Consider the following 25,068-nt stretch of genomic DNA (forward strand, 5'->3'; position numbering starts at 1 on the left):
GGTGTGGCCGGCTGAAGGTAATCCCCTTTTGATGAAACAATACCCTCTGCAAGCAGGCAGGTCCAAGGGTCAGAGCAGACCCTGCCAGCTTGGCAGAAGGGGTCCAAAGAGTAGTTTTTAGAGTTTAAAATGTAGCACAGTATGGTAATGTAGTGATTCTTATAGGCTGTATGTAAATGCTATAGGATTTGTATGCTGTACTAAATTGGTTAGTGAAAATCAGAATATTCAACACAGAAGATGATTTATTGTATTGTAACGAGAACTTCGCGTTCTTATGCTCTTGCTTTTGTTCTTATGCTCTTGCTTTTGTTATTATGCTCTTGCTTTTGCGCTTATGCTCTTGCTTTTGCTCTTGTTCTCTTGCTTTTACTCTTGCTCTTAGCTCTTGCCTTTTACGTTATTACCCTCTCATCCTCTCTCTTCTCTCGGGCCTGCTCCGAGCTGCAGCTGGCAGCTCCCACAGGGCCCTGTACCCACACCCTTTGCAATAAACCGCAAGTTCCACGACCTGGCTTCAGAGATCTCTCGTCTCCATCCGTCCCGACCGTGCTACCCCCAGTCTGGCCTACAGTGCTTGGAGTGGGATTTGGCAGATGATACTGCCAGGGTGGAGTCAGTGAAAGGAGCCTCAGTGGAACTGAGAATCTGTCCTGTTGTTTAGGAAGGGAAAATAACACATCCTGACAGAAACATATGGCCAAAAAGTGCATGTCCTCGTCATCATAATGGCATTTTCTCTGTCTTTCTCCCTCCAGGTTACCTTGCACCCCGAAACCTTCCCAGTGCAGGCTTCTTCCCATTCCTGCAGACGGTGCTATGTGATTCTGATGCCAGGTGTAAGGGCACGCCATACACCCCAGAAGATCTGCTGCCAAGACTTAATGACATCTCACCCTTCAGACTGTAAGGGAATCTGAATATTTCCTGGTGTTAGGAGCTGTAAAACAAAGTCTGTTTTGGGGGGGAGGGAGCATCCGTGCGTGTCTATGTGCATGTACAAATTTGTCCACAATAGATACACCTCAACTACCTGTTCTAACAGATGTCTGACACTTAGAAAAGAGAATATCAGCTGCAACTGGACACTTCTGAAATAATCATCTTAGAGACAGCTCTTAGGAATGTGTCCACTGATTCAGGCTTGAATCTTCTACTGAAGGGAATTTTGCTCCCTGAGAAAAACTCTTTATCTCACCCAGATCATACAAAAGATCATTTTTTTGCATGACTGTGGGTCAGGTCAGTAATAAGACTTGCCCCCAGAGTAGCCCAGAGTATTGATCTGCCCCTGAGAGGTATCAGTTCAGGATGCCTTGGCTGGAAGTTTGGATGTTAGTTCTGGAGCAACTGCTCTTTGAGCACATCCTCCAGGTGCCAGCCAGAATGGGTGTCCTCTCTGCAGGCCATTAAAAGTGTTGGGAAACACATGAAAATGCAGAAACATTTTTTGCCCATGAAAGCCCAGAGATTTGCAGCATGGAGCTGGCTGGGCATGTTTTGTTGGAATGTCCATTTGCTGAAATGGAAATGTTCAGTGGGACCATTTCAACTTCTTGATGTTCCAGTTGAAGTCAAGAAGGATTTGCTTTGAGGCATGCCAGCCAGGGTGGTTACTACATCTTGGCTGCCCAGTTCTGACAGATCCCTGGGGAGCATGCCACACTGAGGCCTGGCTGGTTCATGGAGAGCTAAAAATCTGGGCATCTCTCAATGGCCCTGGTTACTCATGTTTGCTTTCAGGTGAGAGGCTGCTCCATAGTCAGAGTCTCAAAATCCCCCTTGGCCAGAGGTTGAGATTCTGAAGAGCTAAAATGGGTCCCACCAAAGAGCACATCAGGCAGTCCTGGGTTTGGTGGCTCCTTAAGGATCCTCCTTAGTGCAGAGGGAGTCATTTCCCAGGCCAATTCAGTGGTCAAAATCTCTCCATGAGTGGGAAGGATGACTGAGGATGTGGGCAACTGAAGTTGCACAAGGTGAATGCTAATCAAATTCAAGGTCATGCAGCAGAAGAGAGGAGGGAAGGCAAAGCCATATGGAGACTGGATGCCTGGATTCACAGCTCTGTTCCTCAGTGTCATTGTTTTTCCCTGGCCATGTTAAACAATGCTTCATTTGGGGTATTGAAATGAAGAAATGGGAGCTTCTAGTGCCAAAGCTGGAGGTCTTCCATGGGTTTGAATAGCTACAAATCCTCCTTGCTTTCTGCTTTTGGTTACTGCAAAGCTGTTTAGGAAATAAGTGGTTTTTCCTGCCAAATGAAAACCAAAGGATTTGGCCAAATTTTCTATCAAGAACATGAGTTATTAGCAAGCATCTTGAGCCCTCTTGATGCTCAAGATTGTCTGTGGGAAGTATCATTATAGATATGTGGCCATACCTCCCCTTGCATGGTCAGTGTCAGCCTTGGTGTATTGTACAAGGAAAAACACCAAGTATTAAGTAGCCACAGCATAACTAGCAGGATGCAGCAGAGTCTAAAACCTCAGGAAAAGATTCCTTAGGAAGGGGGAGGCTCCAGATGAATAGGTGCAGCTCTGCCTCAGGGGTACTGGATCCCCATTGGTGAGTTTGTCACAAAGTGAGTTGTGGCCCTTCACTACCTGGATATGTTGTTTTGTAATATTCAGCTAATCCAGGCTGGTTTTCTCCTCTCCCATTGTGCAACTCACTGAAGCTCTTGTTAAGCTGTTTTATAACTTGCCCTAAAACTATGTATAACCAGAGGTCAGCAGAGAAAATGGGCAAGGCTCTCCCCTTTGATTCTGTTCCTTAGAGGCATTTACCAAGGTGTGCACGGTAAGGTTGCTTGAAATTTCCCTTAATAAAAGGGAACCAAGTCCAAAACTCAAGCTCAGCAACCTTTTCTCCTGTAGTGGAATGATTGGGAAGGATGAGTAAGGTCCTGTTGTCTGGAAGGATTTCTTGGTAAGGCCACACACTTTATAGCCATGGAGTTCTGTACTTTTGCTTCCCCAAGATACGTGCCAGGCCTCCAGAAGGAACCAGGCTTTTGCATAACCCAGATTTCAACACACCTGCCATGAAATTCAGCCACAGACATATTCTGAGTTAAAGCAGTAAGTTAATTATAAGAAATTCTGGCAGTTGTTACAAGTGTCTCTTCTTTTTTTTCCTTTTTTCTTCTTTTCTTCTTTCCCCCAGCAAGCGCGGGAGCTCATCCAGTGTAGCCAAGGACAGGCAGCAATCACCATGGAGTGCAGAGGTTCCTGAAAGCAGGAATGCTTCACTGGGTAGGTTACTCACTGCTCCAGGAAGTTCTGCTCTTTGAAGGCTGATCTTTTGAAGATCTCTGGACAGAGCTGCAGTTCTCAGAGCACTGCTGAAATGATTTATGTGTTTCATGGAGACACGTGACAATGGCCATGACATTAGTGTGAATTCTTGGGAACAAGTACAAGTAGCTGTAGAGAAGACTTTGGAATTTGGCCAAGAAACCAGGATTAAATGGTTGTGTTTCACAGGAGCAATGCAAGATCACAGATTGATTGAACATTAATTAGAGACCTGGCTGTTTATGGAATATTGCCCTTTTACTACCCACAAATTCTCCATAAACATCTTATGATTTTTTTTTCAAATGGGTTTTTATCCAATGTTATCCAGCAAATAAGTTGTCTTCTGTGCCAGAGTGGATATTTATTGTTGGTGATGTTCTCCTCTGATGTGGTTCTCTTTCCTGAAGGAACTTTCAGTCTGAAAGTTTCCATAAAATCATTACAATTATTATTTATTGATGGTAATGGCTGGTCCAATCTGCAAACCATCATGATGGATAATCCTTTCTGCAGGGAGCTCACGATGAAATGAATGATTACAGATTTGCATTTGCCTGTTCTGCTCCAGCCATTCACTGTTCCAATTAGCATTCCTGCCAGCACCCTCCGTGGTGCACAGACAGAAAAAGGCAGAATGCAAAAGGGACCAAGTGCAGAGGCGTGGGGAGGGGAAAAGCAAATCAATGAACAGTTATGGGAACTATTGACTCATGCTGATGGTCAGGGAGGAACTCAGTTCTACATTTTATTAAAAAAAAAAAAATTAAATGATAGGTCGTGGCCCCGTATAACAAGTTACAGTGTCATCCAGAATTTAATTATATCAGAAAAAACCCTAAAGTACTTACAGGTTGCCATTGGCTGTACCTTTGGAAACAGTTTGATAATGCACCCAAAGCTGTAGCAAGCTGTCCTGTGTCCTGGTTTTATGTAGCAAAGAGGTTTTAAAAGCCATAAGTAAAATAGAGTGTTTCAAACTGTTATTGCAGCTTTTGGGTATTTGGTATCTCATGGAGAGAAAAGCCTTCAGAATGTTTCATCACCATCCAACTTGACTGCCAGCACCCACACGTTCAACAAGATCTTCAGTTTTGGGAAGGTAAGTCTGTATTTGCATAATAGCTGAGTATGAACATTTGTGTATTCTCATATTTAAAGAATTAGAAGCTCCAAGTACCAACACACAGCTTTTATTGCTTTAGGATATCTCCCCTATTATGTGAATGAGCTTTATTTTGGAAACACAGTGGTTGTGGGTGGATTTTTAAGCTTTGTGGTGAATTTTTTATCCTCTAGGCAGAAACCAAGCAAACCTTGAGACATAATACCATGAAATACAAAATATAGTCACACACAAGAAATACCCTGAGATACTTTGTTCAGAACTTATGTGAGTTAAGATGTTTGCAGTGTATTTTCTCTTTTATGAAATTAAAGATACGATGTCACAGGCTTTGACATTCAAATATTTATTTGCCCATGCTAGTCCTGCCGTGGCATCAGAGGCACTGTGTGTTTATTGTATAGGTATTTGATATTTATGGAATCTATTGCTTTGTAGTAGAAATTTGTTACAATGTAGTGGCCACTGCTTTTGTGCTTTGGTGTCAAGGCCTACAAACACTTAAGCACACTTTCTCTTTGTAATTGATGAGGAATTTGAGGGATTTTAGTGAAACTGTTCAGCTGTTAGAATTCTGTCTACTCGGTAACCACAATGCTTTTCAGATGTTACTGCTACCCCTTAAAAAAGTCTCATCACTGCACCTCATTTAAAAAAAGTCTCCTTTAGCACCACCCCAAGCACAATATTGCTTTACAGGCACCCTGAATGTTTGTTGTTCTTTCAGAGCCAGCCCCAGCACTCCACTGCAGGGAGCCTCAGGGCCCTGCTGTGCCAGGTCTTGTCGCGGTACCTGGCACATCCCGGTGCCTCGGGAGGGAGCATGGCAGCCAACATCCACCACACCTTCTGCTTCACCAACTCATCACTTCTGGAGTCCTTTGCCCAGGAGTTCAGGACCCAGCTCTCCCAGGTGAGTGCCTGGGACCTTCCCTGGGGGCTGTGGCAGTTCACACAGGTCAGGCAGGGTTTGGAGCTGTAACACGGCCCCTCGTGGGCAGGAATTGCTCATCTCTGTCTCCAGAACAAGTAGGGCACAGTGAGGCTGAGTGAATTCTGCATGGGGTTAGCCCAAAGACCTCCAAGGTTAATACATGGAAAAGTATTCAGGAAAGCCAAGGGTCATCCACTATCAGCTCATGGCTACTAGGGTTCTCACCATGCCTGGGCCTTGCTTCTCCTCTTTGTTTGTTCTGCTGCAGTGGCAGGTCAATAGAACAGCATGAGGATGTGGTGAAAATAAGAGTGTTTAAACCTTGGGAAGGCAATAAATTTAATTGTGTATTACCTCAGCAGTATAACTTCATCCAGTGACTCCTGCATCTGATCCAACAATTCATGATTGAAGCAGTACTTGTCTTTGGGAAAGCAATATAATTAAAGCAAATTAATCCTTTAAAGATAAAGCCTTCTTCTTCTTCTTTTTTTTTTTTTTTTCTTTGCCAAGGTTAGGATTGATATTAATTTTCTTGTGTTCCTAGTTTTTGGACTCTTTAGGACATTGTGAATCGTAGGCTTGTCTGAACAGAGAATTTATTGTACAACCTGGGGTGTGAAGGTAAAACACAGTCACACTCTCAGTTATTACCTGTCCTTTGAATGTATTGTTAGCAGACTTGCATGCAAATGCAGTGCCAGCTGAAAGACAAAGTCCCCCCCAGCAGCAAGGCTTCTGGTTATTAAATAATTTCTTCTGGTTCTTAAATAATTCCTTACATTTTTATTTGTTAAGGTGCAGCACAACCCGGAGTACCAGGAGACTTTTGTCAATGAAATGGTCTCGTTTCTGACACTCATCTCCCAAGTGCAGAATGACACCTCCCTGTGGCACCTGCTCTTGCTGGCCCCAGATGTGTTTCAGGACAACATGCAGCTGCGAGACATAATTGATTTCCTTCAGAATCCAAGCAGGTAAAACAGAGAAAATGGCAGGAGAAGCACTGAAATCTGGTTGGTTTGTGTACTGACCTCTAAGGATATCACCTCTCCTCTGGAAAGAAAGGTGTTACCTTAAAAGCATGATTTGTTTGGGGAATGATGCAGCTCCATGCTAATGCATCTCTAAAGGTGTCTGTGGACTGTGAGCACTGTGTTGTTTTTCAGTGCCTCTTGTGTCATTCTTTTAATGGGAACTTGATATAAACTCTTGAGTTTTCTCCCAGCCTGCTTAGAGGCACTGTCATGCCCTTGTGAAGATAGAAAAGCTGGTGAGTCACAGGCACTGCCTTTGGTGGAAGAAAAAACCCTCCTGGATGGATAAAGAGAGCAGCCAGCTGCTTCTTTCCAGAAAAGCTCAAAGCCAAATTCAGCTTGCTTTGGAACACCTCAAGCACTTGTAGGGGAGCCATAATGTTGTTTTTTAAAACTGATTACCTAATCTACTGCTGGGTTCATCTTTCAAGACTGGTCCCAAGAAAGCAGAGAAGAGAGGGAGCCTGGTTTTCTACCATATGGGCTTTAACACATCTGACTTGAAGAAGAAAGTGCCAGTTATGTACTTGCTCAGTGGTTATATGAAAAACAGAGCTGGCTTAACTGCATTATTTAACTGTACTGAAATACTTGATGCAGTTTGCACCTAGGGAAATACAAATTTCTAAAATGGGCTTAACCTTGAAATCACTTTCCTGGGCTGTAGTTTGGCTTAACTCTCCTTGATCTCTGGAAGACACAAGTTACTCAAGATTAAGGGACTCTGTTCCAAATCATCTTCTGGATATGTGACTGACCCTGCTGTAGAATATTCTGGATAGTCCAGTTGTTACAGTACATGGAGGACACCAAAAAACTGAGTGTCTTCAGACTGCTTTTTGTTTTTATCTTGCACACATGAGCAGTTGGGTTAAGATGCCAAAATAAGTTGTAGAAGCTTTGCCACTTTGAATGCACCCAAACTTAGAGGAACTCACTTTTGATCACTGGTGTGTTGCACTTAGAAACCTGTATATTAAATATCAAGGTAATTTTCCATGCTGCATTGTGAGACCCATGTGAAAGCTGTAATGTCCTTATCCTTAAAGGAGTCAGCAGCAGTGTGGCAAGAATTGTAATTTTATTCAGAAGTGTTTTGTTCATGCTGCTGTTTCAGTCCCAGGATTATTACATTTGGTTGCATTTACTGGCTTGCAGAACCCAGCCTGAGAACCAGCCCTGTTGGAGTGCCCAGGGAGAATTAATATTTACTGTGCTGCTCTCCAGCTGCAGAGCTGGGGGAAGTTATCATAGGCACAACAAAGAGGCACATAGAATTTCATCACCAGAACTGTGCAGTGCTTTTATGCCTGGCATCTGGCACTGTAAATGCATGAGTAAAGAGTTATTGCAAAGAGATTGCACAAATAGTACTTTTAATGATGCTTACAAAAGCACATCTTAGTGAGCCTGGCCACGTCTCTTACTCAGGCAGGACTGAACTCCTAAAAAAGTGCTGTACAGGGAGGTTTTTTTGTGGTTGAAATATGAAGGTATAGAAGAAAAGAACTTTTGCTCGTTGTTGCATCTGTATGAACCGAGTGATAAACACCACCAGTGTGAAACTGTGACTTCCAAGTCATGAATCCTATAGAAAGTTTAGCAGCAAATTTTATTACTCACAAAAACCTGGTTTGCAGACTGATTTCACAAATGCTCCTGTTTGTTGCTGTAAGATAGTTTTTCAGCTAAGCTTATGAGCTGAGCTTTTTCTCCACAGCTAAAGTGTGCAGAAGCCCTGCAAGACTGAAATAAAAGGGCAGCAACAACACTTGTTTCCATGTTTGCTGCCTTCTGATCTGTGTGATGTGCATCTGTTTTTGGCAAGTCTGTGCCTGCCTCCTCCTTGGCTCTGCCATTGCTCAGCTAAATATGTCATTTATAACTGGGTTCCTTCCCCTCTAAGACTCTTACAAGCACATCTGCAGAATGAAAATGATGAGCACCAAGCCCACAAAGCCTACGTGGAGACATTATGTTAAATTAGGAGAGAAGATATCCCCAGTGCTCTGTTCTCAGTAGCAGCCTGTTCCCATAGATCAGTATGTATTTATTTATGCCCCTGAGATCACCTGCAGAACCTGAGGCAGGTGAGAGAGAAATGGTGCATTTCAGTGACCCCACAGCTACAGTGAAGGTTGCTCTTTATACAGGAGAAGAAAAAGGGACTAAAAATCACAGTGAAGTTTCCAGTAACCTGCACACCTGAGCAGGCAGTCCTTTAAATTAGTTCCTCCATGGTACAATATGCCTGATTATCACCTGGTTCCTTCCTAACACTGGAAAACATTCCTTGCTTCCCTGTCAGCCTGGCTATAACAGCATGAGAAAGGAAAGAAGGAGAATTGGAAATGGCAGCAGTTATTTGTGGTCACTTCTTCCTTCCACAGATGTTTTCCCCCCTGGGATCCCTGCTCTCCCTGGAGCCTTGTCTCCTTGGTTCTTGGGGTTTTTTAGGAGGAAATTTTCCTGCAGCAGTGAATCACATGGCTGGTGTGTCACCTGGGTGTTTTCTGAGACCTGCTGGCTGGATTTTAGTGGCCTGTAGATTTTACATAGCTCTGGAAAAGTGCACCTAATGAGTGCCACACGTGTGTTTGTGCTACTACACCACCATGGCTGTCCCATCAAAGCCCCTGGTGTTTGTATCTTGTGCATGATCAAACAAATAATTAAAAATAGGGGTGATCTCTTGTCTGTTTGACATTTTAAGAATGACAGGCTGTATTCCAGCTGTTTCCTATTAGAGCATATAAACCTGTAACCACAATTTATTTTCCTTTTTTTCCCCCCTCCTTCAGTGTTGTGCTGGGAGCTCAGAATGTCTCTGCATCTCTTGTGAGCAATGATAGATTCCAAACTGTTCACAATGGGGTTACAGATTCTCCACTTTCCCTGAACTGCTTGGAGCAAGGTAAGACTCCTCCATTGAGTCATATCTCTGCTGAAAACCTGTGGTGCTGAGGAGAAGCAGACTGCAGGCTAATAAGTAACCATACAGATTGCACACTGTTCAGGGCTCAGCATGATGGGTTCTTCCTTCAGCTTTTTACAAATGTGAATAAAATGCCTCATTTCAAATGGAAAAGTAAAAAAGGCTTGGGTTTGTCAGTAGACAATGAATTACCATGAGTTTGCAGCCTCAGTGGAAATGGGGAGCAGAAATGTTTTACCTTCAGTTGCTTTTTTGGGGGGGTGATGTCAAAATCTGCCTCTGGCTGTGGACTCTGTCTAACTCAGCTCGGTGCAGCAAGGCAGGGGCTGCACAATGAGCTGTTGACATCCAGATGAGCCATTCCTTCAAATCCCTGTCCCTTCCAGCAGAGATATCCCCCTCTAACTGGGGATCTGGGAACAGGCAAGGCAAAGGAACTAAATGCTACAAGGGACAGATGGGGATTGCAGTCCCTTCTGTACTTGTTTTGAGGAGATTGTGGAAGTTGGGGTGGGTAAAAAGAAAGATGAGGTGTGCAAGAAGGGAAAACATGGAAAGTGGCTGGTGAGGGGATTGGACACATGGGGATATCAAGATGAGTGTAAATGGCAGTGGGAAACATAAATGATGCTGCAGACAGAGCTTATGTGTGAGTAAAAAAGCAACCCTAAATGAAGGGAAAGAAATCATAATAAATACTTGGCCACCTTACGCTGCATTACTGACAGCAAAGTGCTCCTAAAGCACGAGGACACCTCTGTTAGCATCCAGATCACAGGAGCATTGAATTGTTCCTGAATTATTTCAGCACAGAAAGTCACTTCTAGGATGCCATCTTCACTTCCCTCTAAAGGCCAGGAAGAGTTTCACCCCAAAAGAAAACTCAGATTTTTGGAAACTCAACCAGGATATTGTGGCTTGTGGTAGGAGCCTAACTTCATATGTGCATGTTATCCTGAATGGATTTGCCATTATAGCAGCTCTCAGGTTCCAGAATTACATGAATCTTCACTAACATGCTCTTCACATTTTTGTTGTAGATAAAGAAAGGAGTTGGGTGACCAGATCTATTTGTAATTCCTTTGTTCACTGGGAAGACAATCACACTTTAGTATCTGAATTGGAAGAAGTTCTAAGGTGAGACATTAGCTAAAGGGATATTACTAACAGTGTAATTCAAATCTATGATCTTTGCTCTAAATCACCTTACATTTCCACTTGCATTGATTTCATATTCACTAAAACACTTTTTTGTTCCCCTCCAGAAAAATAAAGTCACCAGAGATTGGTGGAAAGCACTCCAAGAGGTCCATTAATTCAGATGATTTAGAAGCCATACAAAAGCATCTACATCGTTTAAAAGGCTTTGAGGAAAAAATGAATAGAAGTGAATTGAAAAGCTTAAATCTATTCAGAAATTTGAAGAATGAAACATTACAGAAATTGTATGCATTTCTTGAACTGGGAATGAATCCACACCATGATTATAAATTAAAGGAACCATATAATAAGGAAATAATTGATGAAATCTATAACTTCACATCACTGCAATTACAGAGTGACTTTAATGGGACTTCCATTTTCAATACAGTGAGCCAGTGGAAAGAAATTAAGAGGGCTTTAAAATTAGCTACAATGCTTTGGAATCCAGCTCTCCTAAATAATTCCAATTTTAGTACATTGAAAACTAAGGATGCTCTCAAAATGTTGCTCTCCACAAGCATGCCATCGCTTCTGGAAGGTCTCAGAGACCTTTTGAGTGGATTGCAAGAAATCCCATCTGTGTTTTCTGATGATCTGCTTGAGTCTGAGTCCTACAGAAACTTCCCAGAGCAGCTCCTAGCTCTCGAGGAGATGTTCTTTAGAATGATGGGCACAAATGTAGGTTATCAGTACCTCCTGCTGCCTGTGTTTGAGCTGATGAGGGCCGTAGAGAAGTCCATGGGTGAGGCCTGGTGGGATGAGTTGAACGTCTACTGGCGCCTTGGGGAGAAGCTGAGATCCATGAGGTGGAATAACACAGCCATCGTCGCCTATGGGCAGTTCTTGGAGGTGTTAAACAGCCATTTGCAAAAGCTGCATAATAAATCAAGTGGTGTCTTCAATGAAGAGCTGGATCAGCTGTCAGAGTTCATAACAGCTGTGTTTAAAGAGTTTGGGGAAAGCTCTGGAGTAGCCAATATCTCACAAGTCACTCAAGCCATCCAGAAGACGTTGTACATCTTAAAAGACTTACAGCTGAATTATAATGTCAGTACATTAAAATCTATAGATCTTTTCTTTAATTTTAACAATAAAACCTTGGAGAGCTTGTCTGAACTTCTGAGAACAGGAAGGAAAATCCTTCATTATTCAAGTGCCAGTGAAGGTTTCAGTGAAGACATAATTAACCCCATCTATAATTTAACACATCTTCTACTGCAGGAGTTCAGCCAGTCTCCCTCACAGCACAATTCCTCACTACAGGCAAAAATTTGGGAGTTCTTACGATCAGCCTTGGATCCTTTCCTTGAGCACAGCAGCAATGGTTATAGAGCATTCCAGAACTGCTCCTTTGAAGATCTGCTTGACATAGGCCTCGAGGTGCTGTTTGAAAATGCCACTCTAAGGGAGTCCTCAGGCAGGAGCCCCTGCAAGCCCCTCTTGGACTCCTTGGGCATGGATGGTGGGGCAGGGAGCAATGAGACCTTCACCAGGGTGTTCCAGCTGGCCATCAGCAACCTGCAGCTGTCCCCAGAGTTTGCTGCTGCCTACAACAACAGCAGGGAGAGCTTTTCCAAGGAGCTGTCGTGCCTCACCCGAGCTCTGCGTTTGTCTCTGGCTTTCCTCTCCAAGTTAAACCTTGTCTCAGAGCTGGGAAACTCGTGGCTCCAGGAGAAGGTGAGAGCTCTGAGTGCAGCCACGGAGGGGCTGGTGCAGGGTGATGCCTCGTGCCCCGTGCCAGCCCAGGATGTGGGTGATGTGTCCCCATCCCAGCTTCTGAACGTGCTCCTTCCTGCCCTGCTGAACGAAACAGTGCTGAGCTCCCTGAATTCCTCTGGCAGCTCAGCAGCCTGGCATGGGCTGAGGGATGGGCTGCCTGTGTTTTCCCAGCTGTCAGCACCTGCTTCCCTGAGGAACAGCAGTCTCTACGAGCTGCTGCAGGTGGGCAGAGCTGCCTCCAGCCAGCCCGAGTGGGGACACTTCTCCCGGCTGTGGCACGCCACTGGCAGCCTGCTGACCTCCAAATGGAGCCTGACAGAAGTGGGTGAATATGTGGAACTCCTGCAAATGATGAAGAAAGCTCTAATCCTCGTGGACTTTGGGGTAGCTCCTGGAAAAGCATTGGTGCATCAGATCTTTCAGAATTCTACTGAAGCAATTGAATCCTCAGATCTGAGTGATTTGTATAGTTCATTAAAACTCTTTTTCAGTTCAACTTCTGCCACAGACAACACACTGGACTTGGAAAGGATGTTTCAAGAAATACTCCCTCTGTACGAAGAGGGTAGTGAGGGACTGTTCTACTCTAATCCCTATGGAAAAGAAAATCAAGATGTTCTGACTATGGCTGCAGTGATTTGGAATGAGATAATTTTAAACAGGACTCATTTTAATGCAGAGAATGCATGGGAGGTTATCAAAATGCTTGCACTCGATGCAATCTCGCTTGAAGACATTGAAAATTATCTCAGCACAAATGAAAAAGTGTCATCATTATTTTCTGACTTCTTGTTGACCCCTGAGACTTCTGAAAAATTTGCAGAACACCTTTTGTCCCTTGAGAAACTTCTTGGTGCCATGGCAAAGGTGAATACCAGTGATCATTATCTGCTGATCTCTTCTTTGTCTAAGCTAATGCAGGAGCTCCCTCCTGGAAGGCAGGAAAATGAACTTGATGCTTTCTGGCACATTGCTGAAGGTCTCCAGTCATTGAACTGGAATAGTACAGACAATCTCACTGCCCAGTCACTTCTGGACATGCTGCAAAATTTGCTAAGTACCCTGGAAAATTACTCCAGTCTTCCTTTCAGTGAGGAACTGAAGCAGCTGCTAAACTTTGCATCTTCCATCTTTGAGCAGTATGATGAAGAAGACTCCAGGGGAAACAACATCTCCATGTACTTGCAGGCCATGCAGAGAGGTATCTTAACTTTGAAAGGTTTGCAGAAAAGTTATAACATCAGTGAGCTTGAATCTCTCAGCCTGTTACTTGATTCTTACAGTAACTATACACCGAGACTGATGGAAATGTGGGGAGCAGGAATGAAAGTTCTTCATGACACCAACTTAAACAAAACATTTGAGGAAAAAATGGACACTGTCTATAATTTCTCACGTTTGCTGCTGCAGGAGTTCAGCCAGTCTCCCTCACAGCACAATTCCTCACTACAGGCAAAAATTTGGGAGTTCTTGCGATCAGCCTTGGATCCTTTCCTTGAGCACAGCAGCAATGGTTATAGAACATTCCAGAACTGCTCCTTTGAAGATCTGCTTGACATAGGCCTCGAGGTGCTGTTTGAAAATGCCACTCTAAGGGAGTCCTCAGGCAGGAGCCCCTGCAAGTCCTTGGGCATGGAGGGTGGGACAGAGAGCAATGAGACCTTCACCAGGGTGTTCCAGCTGGCCATCAGCAACCTGCAGCTGTCCCCAGAGTTTGCTGCTGCCTACAACAACAGCAGGGAGAGCTTTTCCAAGGAGCTGTCGTGCCTCACCCGAGCTCTGCGTTTGTCTCTGGGTTTCCTCTCCAAGTTAAACCTTGTCTCAGAGCTGGGAAACTCGTGGCTGCAGGAGAAGGTGAGAGCTCTGAGTGCAGCCACGGAGGGGCTGGTGCAGGGTGATGCCTCGTGCCCCGTGCCAGCCCAGGATGTGGGTGATGTGTCCCCATCCCAGCTTCTGAACGTGCTCCTTCCTGCCCTGCTGAACGAAACAGTGCTGAGCTCCCTGAATTCCTCTGGCAGTGCCACAGCCTGGAATAACCTGAGCACGCTCTCCAGTGTGGCACAGGATGAGCTCCACAATCTGCTGCAGAGGCTCCAGCAAGGCCTCACCATAGGCAGTTACTACACAAGTGTCTGGGATGTGTATGACAGCTTCCTCAGCACCAAAAGGAGTCCAGCTGAAGGAGCTTCCCTTGCAAGGCTGTTGGAAGCAATGGCAACTGACTCTGCCAGTGATGTGTCAGCTCTAGAAATCACAGAAGCCACCCTCTACATCCTCAACGGGCTGAACATCCCTGGCCTGCTAAATGAATTCAATATAAGTTCCAGCTCTGCTTCTCTCTCCAACAAAACCAGTTTTGACAGTGTGATTGATATTGTTGCTCATCACTTCACTGTTGTGGCAGAAACCCTTTACAACAAGACCCTGCCTTGGACTCTGAGTGACCACACTCTGTCCCCAACGAGCTTGATCACACAGTAAGTTTGGGCTTTGGGTATTGTAATTCCATGGATGGGTTGTGACCACCATTCTCATTCCAGCATGAGAAGTATGGGATTTTCTTCCAGTGGAACAACCTAAGCCTGCAATCACTGTAATTTATGACACAATATGTAATGTGGGTTAAATTGAAGAAGAGGAAACTTCTCCTTGAGCTGAAAGTACAGCTGAAAGTCAGACTTACAAAAAATTGTGTGTGTTGGCATGTATCAATGCACAGTGGAAGAGAGTTCTGAGTCTCACCACCAATGGTAGGCTCTTTGGAAAACCCTCCTTTGTTGGATGACTCTCTAATTTTTGATGCTCAGTCTGCCTTAGGTGTTCCTTTCCATCTATGTAATGCATCCATCACATAGATGTGAACTTTTCAAGTGTGTTTTCTTATTTTGAGAGTGAATGACAGCTTTGGGAAATAACAGCAGAAAGAACTGATGGAATAAAACTGGGGGGGTACCCACTTAGGAGAGATGGCTTTCATCTGGAATTCTTATTTACTCTGCTGAGGAGCAGCATCCACAGCTGACAGGTCGCTCACTAATACATACCTTGTTTTTGAAAGAGAAGCTGATTTAAATTCCTATCTTATTTTTCAGATTTCTGTTTTTAGAATTTCAAAACACCATCTTGCAGGTGACAGCGAATAACAGCTATAACCCATACCTGATGTGTTTAATAAATTCTGCAGCAGCTGAAGATGGGGAATTGACAGGTGATCATGATTTCATTAATGCTGAGGGGCCTCAGCTGCAATGTGTTTTTGCCTAATGGTGGGAAGGAATGGTGCTACATGGTTTTATCTGCTGGCAATTAACTGGAGCTGTGAGATCTGGGGAAGCCAGCCTGGGGTTTTATTTATTGGGATTATGAGTTTCCATCCCAGTCTCTCCAGAAGGCACATCTCCTCTTTTTGGTGTGATGACAGGTTGCTGACACTCAGACAAAGCAATCTTACAGATAGAAACCTCTTTCCCTTCACAGCTTTATGTAGCTGTAATAGGACAGCAGTTATTTCTGAGAGTTAACATGGTATTTCACATAGATACTCATCTTTTTTGCTTATTGTAACACCCCAGAGGTTTTACCTGTGCACCTATTACCAGGATGGGGTGGATTTCACTAGGAACAGAGCACCTACTTGAACTCAATCCCTTATAACCCAGATTACAATTTAGGCCTTGCTCTGTGATTTCAGAGGTCCTCAGCCATGGGAGTTTGCTATTTTTCACCAATGCTCAGTTGGCCTCAGAATAAAAGTGCTGATATTTCCCTCTGTGAAGTTTCTGGCATTTTTGTCTGGAGTAACTATTGTTTTTTTTCCCCTGCACAGAAAACATCACACTGCTTTTGAAGCAAATTCATCTGAAAAAGAACTCTTTTATGCAAAATAATACCTCTGAGAAACATTCATCCATACCAGAGCTCCTGAAGCTAAAAGTGAGTCTGCTTAAAATGCTGACTTGAAGGACATCCCGCAGTGAAACATGAATGTGCAATGGTGGTTTTGAAAAACAGCGTATGGAAAAGAGTTTTCTTAAGAGAACAGCTGATAAAAACTAGGGCTGAAACCCTTGTGTTCTGCCTGCTGCCTATATTTGAAGGTCACCTGTAAACTGGGTTGAGAAACTTTTTCTTTTACCTGTCCCTACTGAGTGTACACCCATTTTTCAGGGAAGGGAGAGGTGTTCCTGTCTTCCCATGTGCTGGAGAGGATGGCTCTGTTTTCCACCAGCTGTTCCAGGAGGATGAGCACTGCAGAGATGGCCAGTGGCAGCATATTCCTCAGTGCACCACTAGCTTTAAAATTCAGTGTATTGAGACTTCCTGAATTACCTTGCAGAGCTGCAATCATTCTAGAATGCCTCAGCTTCACTAGAGGAGGAGGTAGGGAGGGGTTGTGGAAGGCACAGGTAGGGATTAGATACCTCTGCCCTGCTGCAAATCCATGGAATTGTGCACTCCTAATTGGCAGTTGGCAGCATGACTAACTGGGTTACTTAAGGAGCTGTACCAGCACCAACGTGGCTGGAGTCAAGTCCCCACATGCTCTTCTGGCCCCAGATGTCACACAACACCAGAATGGCTTCTGAGATTAGCACTAGGATTGATTCATGGAGTTCCCTCACCAGCTTTGGGTTTGGCAGTGCCTCATTTGAATAAAATGCTTCTTAGCCCATGCATTCATGACTGCACTAATAGCCTGCATGCACTTTAGTCTATTGCTCCATATGAGAAATAGCATTTAAAAGTCCTTTTAAAAAATACAGCAGTGTGCAATGTTGTTGCTCTGTAATATATCTGTAACAATAATATGATGAGCCTCAGTGTGACAGGTACTTAAGGGCATAAAGCTGAAAATAATTCTTCCCATAAGAGCCTGATAATGTAAATAATGATGTCAGACAAGAGGGAAGCCCATAATAGCAAAGGGCTGTAATTTTACACGGGTTGGCAGATGAGGAAGCTCTGACTTCTGGCCAAGTCCCTTTCCTGTGCTGCAGTAGATGACCAGGTGGTATCTGAAAGGCTAAACCTGTTGTGCAAGGTGGATTTATTTGGTCTCTGAGAAGATTAATTAGTAAACAGGTAAGTCCAATGGAGTACTGCTGTCTAAGTGTGTAGTGCAGGGGAAATGACATGTTAAGGTTTGCAAGGTTTATTAGATGCAGCCAGGTCTGCCAGAAGCTCACACAATGATTGTCACAAGCTGTTCTATTGGAGACCTTTTGAATGAACTAAATATATATACATTTCAAAATCTTAGTCCTAAGGAGAGACAGAAAGGGACAGCTAGACTCTTTAAAGCTTGTCTTTTATAATTCTGTCATCTAACTGGTGTTTGTGCATTTGTCTTCATTTTTTCCAAAACGTCCTTTGAAGATCTCTCGCCTCCGGGATCTGACAGCACTTCTGTGTGACTATGAGAGCTTTCAGTCCATCCAGCAGCTCTGCCACCTCCCTGAGGTTCCCTTTGGGGAGCTGTGTGAGCAAGGCCAGGCTCAGGAGCAGCTCCTCCGTGCTGCTGAGCTGAGCAGCCAGCTTGTGACCAACGTGCTGAGTCACAGGAGGATCTCCCAGGAGCTCCAGAATGTCCTCATTGGGGATGCCACAGACATCCAGGCACAGCTAAAGTGGTGAGGCTCTCCCTCTGAGCTAGACTGTTTTAGTATTCTGTTTATGAAATGACTTCTTGCCTTCTCTTTATATTCTCAGTTTTGTTTGTTGTTTTGTTTTTCCAATTCAGGCTTCAAGAAAATGTACCAGAAATTGCTTTCTTTCAAGAGATTCCTCAGTATGTGGCTACTTTGAATTCCATGTTGAATGTCACTAAGGGTTTAACAGACTCCAGCAAGCAAGGTACTCTTCTGTATTTTCTTTACAATGTTGGTAAACATCACTTTCTGCTGGAAATCCCAGAACTGCCTGGCTGCCAGGAAGAACTGGTATGAAAGAAATCACATACACCATGACCTTGGGATCCTTTATCTGGGGTGCTTCTAGAGCCTGGTCAAGACCACACTTTGTTTCCTTTACAAAGAAAGCACCAAGTCTTTCCATCTAAGCAAATTTTGCTGTCCTGAGATGTGATAACTTCAGCCCACAAACCAGACTGTAAAATGTAGGAAGTAATGACTGTATGTTTCAAGTTTTTTTAGATTTTTTTTTTCATATCAGCAGTGAGGTACCACGCTCCCATACTTCACATAAACTCTTCTCCGTGTGCTTGAGATTTGCTGTGTGTCTGGAGAAAGCTGTAACATCAATTGTTCTTTGACTGTTCATTCCAGAAAAGTTAAGAGATGTGTTTAAAAATGTGGACCAGCTCAAAGAGGACCTCAGAAACACAACAGGAATGTCCACAGCCAGCATTGATGCTCTTCTGGAAGCATCTTTCCCAGAAAACAGCAGTCAGGTAAGTTTGCTGTTATCCTTTAGGGAGGTCTTGTTGCTTTCTACTGCTCAGACCATTAAAACTGTAATTTGTTACTGAATGCAGCTGACAGATAACCCCACAGGGATAGACAGAGGACAGCAGAGCATGTTGTGGGTTGGGATAGCCACCAGGAATGCTGTAGGAGCATCACTGTTGTCAGCCCAGCCATTGGAGACTGGGAACCATATGGTCCCTTTGGCTGTCACCAGGAGCTGGGCAGGAGCCAGGCACTGCCTGGAGAGGGATGGCTCTGATCTGGAGCAGGACACAACTCTCTGGGACACACTCATGGGGGCTGAGCAGGGTCTTCAGTCAGTCCTGGTCACTGAGAAGTTGTCCCAGTCCAGGTGGAAAAGTGCATTTATAACCACAATGTGTGAGAGTGCTCAGGGTCCAAAAATACCCTCCCAGAATGAGAGATGAGCTTCCCTTCCTCAGCCTCCTGCTCCTCAAGCAGAGCTCCAGATGCTTTTCCTCTTCCCAGCCACCTTCTCTGGACTGGGCCCCAAAGAGTGTGCTCTTTTCCAAACTTCACATGCATCAGTCAATGAGAAATTGAAGCCACAAAAGCTTTTACTACTGTGCAAGCTGGGTAGTAAAACACAGTCCTTAGGATTTGTCCCTGGGAGCAGGAGTAATGGGCAGGCATTTTCTGGTTCTTGGGTGGTTGAAATATGGCTCTGTGGAAAGAACAACAGCCAGGCAAGATGAATCCAGGCATGGTGGAGCATGCAGTGCACCCCTAACAATCCTCTTTTTCCTTTGTGCACGCCCAGCTCCTCTCTCAGGTGCTGCAGCTGGAGTCCTGCAGTGCCCATCCCACTGTCCCACAGCTGCAAGTGGTGGTGCAGGAGTTGTGCAGCCTCCCTGTGCCAGAGAGGACTCGCAGGACCTACCTCCTCGGGGTCACCCTGCTGAGACACTTGGACATTTACAATTTCTTATACAAGGTTAGTGCTGGATGTTTAGAGTGCTTTCTACAGGCTTTGCTGCACGCCCTGGCTGAAAGGTTATAAAATATCATTGCAGTGGCCAGAAGCTACACTGATTTACACAAGCCAGAGATCAGGCTTTGCTCATGCAGCAATTTTTATTGCATATCCATGCTGTGACAGCGTGGATATAAATGAGAATCCCAGCTGGTGTAAAGCAGCAAACCTCATTTAAAGGCACTGGACCTACTCTAAATGCCTCCCTATCTGCTAGTATCCTTTATGTGCTGTCACAACCTCTTGAACACTCCCAGCTGACCCAAAAGTGAGCCAAATTTTTTGATTTCCTGAAAAGGGAAGCCCTGGAAAAAGTCCTGTAAAATATCTTTTCCCTATCTATTTGGAACTACAAAATATTAAATGATTCCAATTTCTCCCACCCCAGCTATAGAAACAGCATCTAAGAAAACATTCACAAAGAAGTGAATAGTGAGCATGTATTTAAAAATACAGGAATGATCCTGGGCAAAAAAAGTTGTTTAATGACAATGCCAATGAATTTGGGCTCAGGTCAAAAGTCACTCACAGTGTTTGACACCTGTGCTCTGTGAAATGGAAGATTTGGTCATATCCCAGCCAGAACATGACACATATTTCCCAACTGTAGGTGTTTGGAAACACACTGCTAGATTATGTAATGTTCAGGTGAATGGCTTGCAAAAGTGCTTGGGGATTTAGGAATACTAATCCCATTCATTTCCCATGGGACACCCACTCTGTAAAACCTCCTTGCAGTTTTGAAAATCCCACAGTGCTCAAGTTTGAGTTAACACAATATGGGTGTGTGCATGCCTGTGCATGCAGATTCCTGCTCATCATAATTGATTTCCTTCCTGCCTCTTGCAGATGTTTTTCCCCAAGGAGCTTCAGAAACCCATGGACAAGATGTTAGGCCTTCTGACAAAAATGAAATATTTCAGACACCAGGTTGAATCTGGCATTGATCCATTGCTGCAAGCTATTCATTCCCTGAAAAAGCTCCAACAGTCCAGGAAAATGCCACTGACTAAGGTATGTGTGGTCTGCATGTGCTTTTGAGGCAAAATGCCACTGAAATGGCTTCCACAGTAATTTCTCACCCTAGAAGCCACAGGTGCATTAAACCATAGATTCTGTTTCAAAGCAACAGTGTTCTGAGGAAAAGCTCTGTCAAACCTATCTCTGGAAGTGTTCAAGGCCAAGCTGGATGGGGCTTCTGGCAGGTGTCCCTGCCCATGGCAGGAGATTGGAGTGAGATGAGCTTTGTGGTTTCTTCCAACCCAATCCATTCTGTGATTCTGTGTTGCCTTCCTGGGAAAGTTTTGATTTGGAGCTGTGGGACCATCATGTGCTCATGAGTGGGGGGCTGTGGGAGGAACACTTGGAGCAAGAATGTCTTAAAGGAGAGAGGATTTGCAGCAAAATACTGGAAGCTGGTGAAAACTGCCCACTAAAGGCAAACCCACCAAAGTCAGCAGCAAAATCTGCCTTAGCTTTAGTGTGCATTAGATCACACCCAAAGCCTTGAGCCTGCCCAAAACATTCAGTACAAACCCATTACTGCTCTGACAGCTGCAGTAACTCCAGGGTGCTCTGCCTTCATCCAGCACAGTGCCCAATCCATCTCTAATCCATAGTCCAGGAGAGCACAAGTGACAGGAAATATTCCTGGTCATCATTCTGCCTGCACATTGCAGAGCCACGTGCAGCCATGGACTGGATGGGGACAGTGATGTGCACATCCATGTGACAAATCTGTGTTGTAACCCAGGTGTGTGAATGTCACCAGGCACACATTATAGAGAATTTCTCTGCACACATTGTAGGCACTTCCCACATTGGCTGTCATACCTGGAAATAAATGTGCCACCTCTGTCATAACCAAAAAATGCATGATTTCCATGGGAAGCTCCTGTTTTTGTAAATGCAAACCTCTCATAAGAAAGCAGTGTAAAAATGTTCAGTCTTTTCCTTCTCATTCTGTTATTTCTCTCCAAGTGGGGTGCTTTCAGTGTGCAGGATTCATTTGTGTTTTGCCTTTTCTGCAGGGGTTATTTAAACCAAACAACTCTGGGATAACACGTGGCACTTTTAAATCCATGTCAAAAGTCCTCTGCAACCAGGAGATCACACCCCTGTTTTTTGAGTCTTTGCTTCCAGACTTTGGAGACCCCATGAGCAACAGTTCTCATGCAGAGGATGTCTATGTCCAAAAGCTGATGAGGAAATATGGGATTCCTCAGGATTCCAGTAAGTCTGGCTTTTCCCTGGGGCACAAACGTTTCAGAGCTGAACTTTGCTATTTCCAGACAGATCTAGTGCTGAGCTATTCTCCATATGTCTCTGAGGGCTGTAAGTGCTCATTATTTATGGTAGCTGAAGATCTGCACTGCCCTAATTATTGGTGGTTTATTTCCATAAGTGTTCAAAGGGAAAACTGCCTGTGCAGCAGAGCAGTGCTTGACACTGCACTGTCTCCCATTTGTTGATGATCTGGTCCTAGGGCTCAACAGGTCACTGCTTTTTCTTGATGTGTAGTTTTTCTGACTGTACTGACATTATTAGCTCCTCTGAGTTCACAAAACTCCATTTAACCTTCAAGCAGATAATGCTGGCTCGAGCAGTGAGACTCTTGTTGTCTTGAGTTCAGCAACAGGAGATCTTGGGGGTGGATTGCTTTTGTCAAGATGCATTAGATCAGTCAGTGAAGAGGGCCCTGAAGTCATTCACTGGCCACAGCAACAAACTGGGCAGATGGGAGAAAAAACACCCTGGCAGCTTTCTTGTGTCTGGTCTGTTTGTTCTCTGTGCAATTTGTTTGCTGTTCTCCCCTTGCAGCCCCGTTTTGCTTATCCTTTTACCTGGACCTGGTCAAGACCCCCACCGGAGCTTTGATTTGGTCTTTCTTGAAACCAATGGTGCTTGGGAAGATCCTTTTCACACCAGATACCCCAGAAACTCGAGCAATCATGGGAAAGGTATGGCTCTGCTCCAGGATACACCCACTGCACAGGGCTGTAATTTGTCTAGCACAGGTTTGTTTCCCTGGGGAGCAGAGGGCTGCTTTCTCACTGCTTGGAGTATTCATCAAATTCTCTCTTCCTACTTGCCTTGCTGTGGCCATATGAGTCATCTTTTGTCTTTGGTTGAATCTTTCCTCCAGAAGCTGCTGTTGCTCTAATATTTATAGAATAATTGTTTAAGGTCTTCAGCTTATCAAGTTTCACCCCCATATTTTCAGCCAGTAGGAGAGATGTGTCTCCCAGGACAACTGCTGTAACCAGTGCTTGTTCACAGGCAGACCAGAGGCAGAAGAAAAGCAGATATTCAAGGCATGCTCTAAATATAATATTTTAAGTAATTGCATAAATTCAGTGTGTTAAGGGGTATTTTGCCAAACAATGAGAGGATGCTAGGAAAAATCCTAAGGAAAACAAATTTGGTCTCAACTGTTTCATTGTTTTATTTAGTGGTTAAAATTTGTAAGGTAATGAATAAATTAATCCTTTTATGTTGTGGGCTTCTTTTGTAGTCAAATGCTACCCTGGAGCAGATGGCTGAGTTAGCCCTGAAGTCCCAGGAGTGGCTGGACCAGTCTCCTGTCATCCTGAATTCACTGACTAAGTTAAACCAGACAGTTCCAATGATCAAGGTATGGCTTCCTACCTCCCCTCTGCCTCTTTCCAGGAGGGAACTGAGAGGATGGATTTGTTCACTGAAGTAAACTGGGGTTCCAGGGACATCTTAGGTCAGCTGGGAGACCCCTCTCAGGGTGTCCTGGACTTCACAGTTTCTGTGCCTGCCTGTTCCCTTAACAGAGATGCTCCTGACTCACCTTTCCCTGCAAATTCTCTTTCTGAAATGAGCTGTTTGTAATATGCTCCCTGACCCTGGCTGTGCTGGGGCCTGCTGGAGGGCTAAGATGAGCAGGGAACACTCTTCAGTTTGTAAATTAACTTTCTGCTTGATGGACTGATCCAGCCAGCCAAGACCAGGCAAGAAATGAATTTTTCAGAAAATGAAACAGTATCTATAATAAGCATGTAGTTCTGGGTACACACATAAGAGCTAGAAGATGTTTTGTACCTCAGTGAATGTAAATAAAATTTCTTTTTCCCCCTCCTAAGAAGCCTAACCTTTCTTGGATACAGAAAGCAGTAGACTGTCATGTCACACACACTTGTTCCTCATTCTTTCTAGTAAAAATTGTCTCCTTTTCTTACAAAAATGAGATCCCTGGAAGCCAAAAGCATTAGCAGTTAATTTTAGGGGTTGGAATTCATTCTAATTTCCATGGCACCAAGAGAAAATCCAGAGTGGAATATGCAAAAGTGAAATGAAATATTCTCTGCTGATTGTAGTCCTTGGTGGAATAATGAAACATTCAGCCAAAGAAAAACCTGTGCTGATCTCCAAGTTAAGTTTTGGTTGCCTATGCATTGTGCACTGGCTGTGTTCACAGGACTTAAAACAGACACGAGGGAAATTTACTTCTAGAATAAGTAAAATGATCCATGATTTTTTGGATGGGACTCTAGTGCCTGGTGGAGACTCAGTGGGTCCTTTCTTGACTCAAAGCAGCACTGACTTGGACTCAGAGAGCTCTCCATGACATTCCCATTGCTGGCATATCCCCATCCTGATGCAGACTGAAGGGAGTAGGGAGGGGGCTCTACAAATGCCCAGTGAAGGCAGCTGCTCTGTTGTGGTTTAGAATTACACAGTGGGTGAGCTCAAGAAGTTTCTGGTCAAACTGATGCTTTGTCTTTCTCTGCTTGATGATAGAACGCCCTGCAGAATCCCTTTGTGCAGGTTTTTATCAAGCTGATGGTAGATTTGGATGCAGCTGAGCTCCTGAGTCAGATAAATGAGCTGGGTAAGTGTGTCCATGATGTGCTGCCCTTTTCCTTACTGGTACTTCAGGCCTGGGAGCTCCAGAGTCAGCCAGCTGCAGCCATCCCATAGTCTGCTCTTCTCTGGCCCATGTTGGAGGCTCCAGGGCAAGGCAATCCCAGCTGTGATGCAGAAATCTTCCAGGGAAAAGACTCTTAGAGAGCAAAGTGCTGGTGTGGAGAGATGTTTCCCCTGGGTGGTCAGGGCTGGAGGGATGGGAGGCTTTGCCGCGGTGCGTGGCCACTGGAGGACACTGTTTAGCCGTAATTATGGCTCCAAATGAGCTACCTGGGACTCGCTGGAAAATGTTGTGGAGAGCTCCCTTGCATCGCAGCGAGGTTCAGATGAAAAGCTCTCCAGGGCAGAAGAGCCAGGGATCAGATAAATGTACCCAGGCTGATGGAGCCAAAGGCATCAATGCAGGAGATGCTCTGCTGCAGTTTGCTGTTCTCTGGTGGGCCTGCAAGGCCCTCCAAGGTGACATTTGCTGCTGTGCACTGTGAGAATCACCAGTAACAGTGGTG

The 25,068-nt window shown here is 44.5% G+C and overlaps 1 protein-coding gene across 3 annotated transcripts in view; it reads left to right on the plus strand.

Moving 5' to 3' along the window:
• The window catches only part of ABCA12 (ATP binding cassette subfamily A member 12), an 81,617-nt gene that overhangs the window by 16,220 nt on the left and 40,329 nt on the right, over positions 1-25,068 (plus strand). For all 3 annotated transcript variants that reach the window (XM_059868217.1, XM_059868216.1, XM_059868215.1), the window contains exons 3-21: positions 759-906; positions 3,166-3,254; positions 4,289-4,398; positions 5,150-5,335; positions 6,155-6,333; positions 9,195-9,307; positions 10,369-10,465; positions 10,594-14,727; positions 15,343-15,458; positions 16,077-16,183; positions 17,627-17,880; positions 17,991-18,103; positions 18,535-18,659; positions 19,457-19,630; positions 20,519-20,683; positions 21,700-21,901; positions 22,490-22,629; positions 23,184-23,303; positions 24,437-24,527. In XM_059868217.1, the coding sequence (XP_059724200.1) occupies positions 759-906; positions 3,166-3,254; positions 4,289-4,398; positions 5,150-5,335; positions 6,155-6,333; positions 9,195-9,307; positions 10,369-10,465; positions 10,594-14,727; positions 15,343-15,458; positions 16,077-16,183; positions 17,627-17,880; positions 17,991-18,103; positions 18,535-18,659; positions 19,457-19,630; positions 20,519-20,683; positions 21,700-21,901; positions 22,490-22,629; positions 23,184-23,303; positions 24,437-24,527 (6,663 nt within the window). The remainder of the gene's footprint in view (positions 1-758; positions 907-3,165; positions 3,255-4,288; positions 4,399-5,149; positions 5,336-6,154; positions 6,334-9,194; positions 9,308-10,368; positions 10,466-10,593; positions 14,728-15,342; positions 15,459-16,076; positions 16,184-17,626; positions 17,881-17,990; positions 18,104-18,534; positions 18,660-19,456; positions 19,631-20,518; positions 20,684-21,699; positions 21,902-22,489; positions 22,630-23,183; positions 23,304-24,436; positions 24,528-25,068) is intronic.

Source organism: Haemorhous mexicanus, chromosome 26 (assembly GCF_027477595.1).
Source record: "Haemorhous mexicanus isolate bHaeMex1 chromosome 26, bHaeMex1.pri, whole genome shotgun sequence".
NCBI lineage: Eukaryota > Metazoa > Chordata > Aves > Passeriformes > Fringillidae > Haemorhous > Haemorhous mexicanus.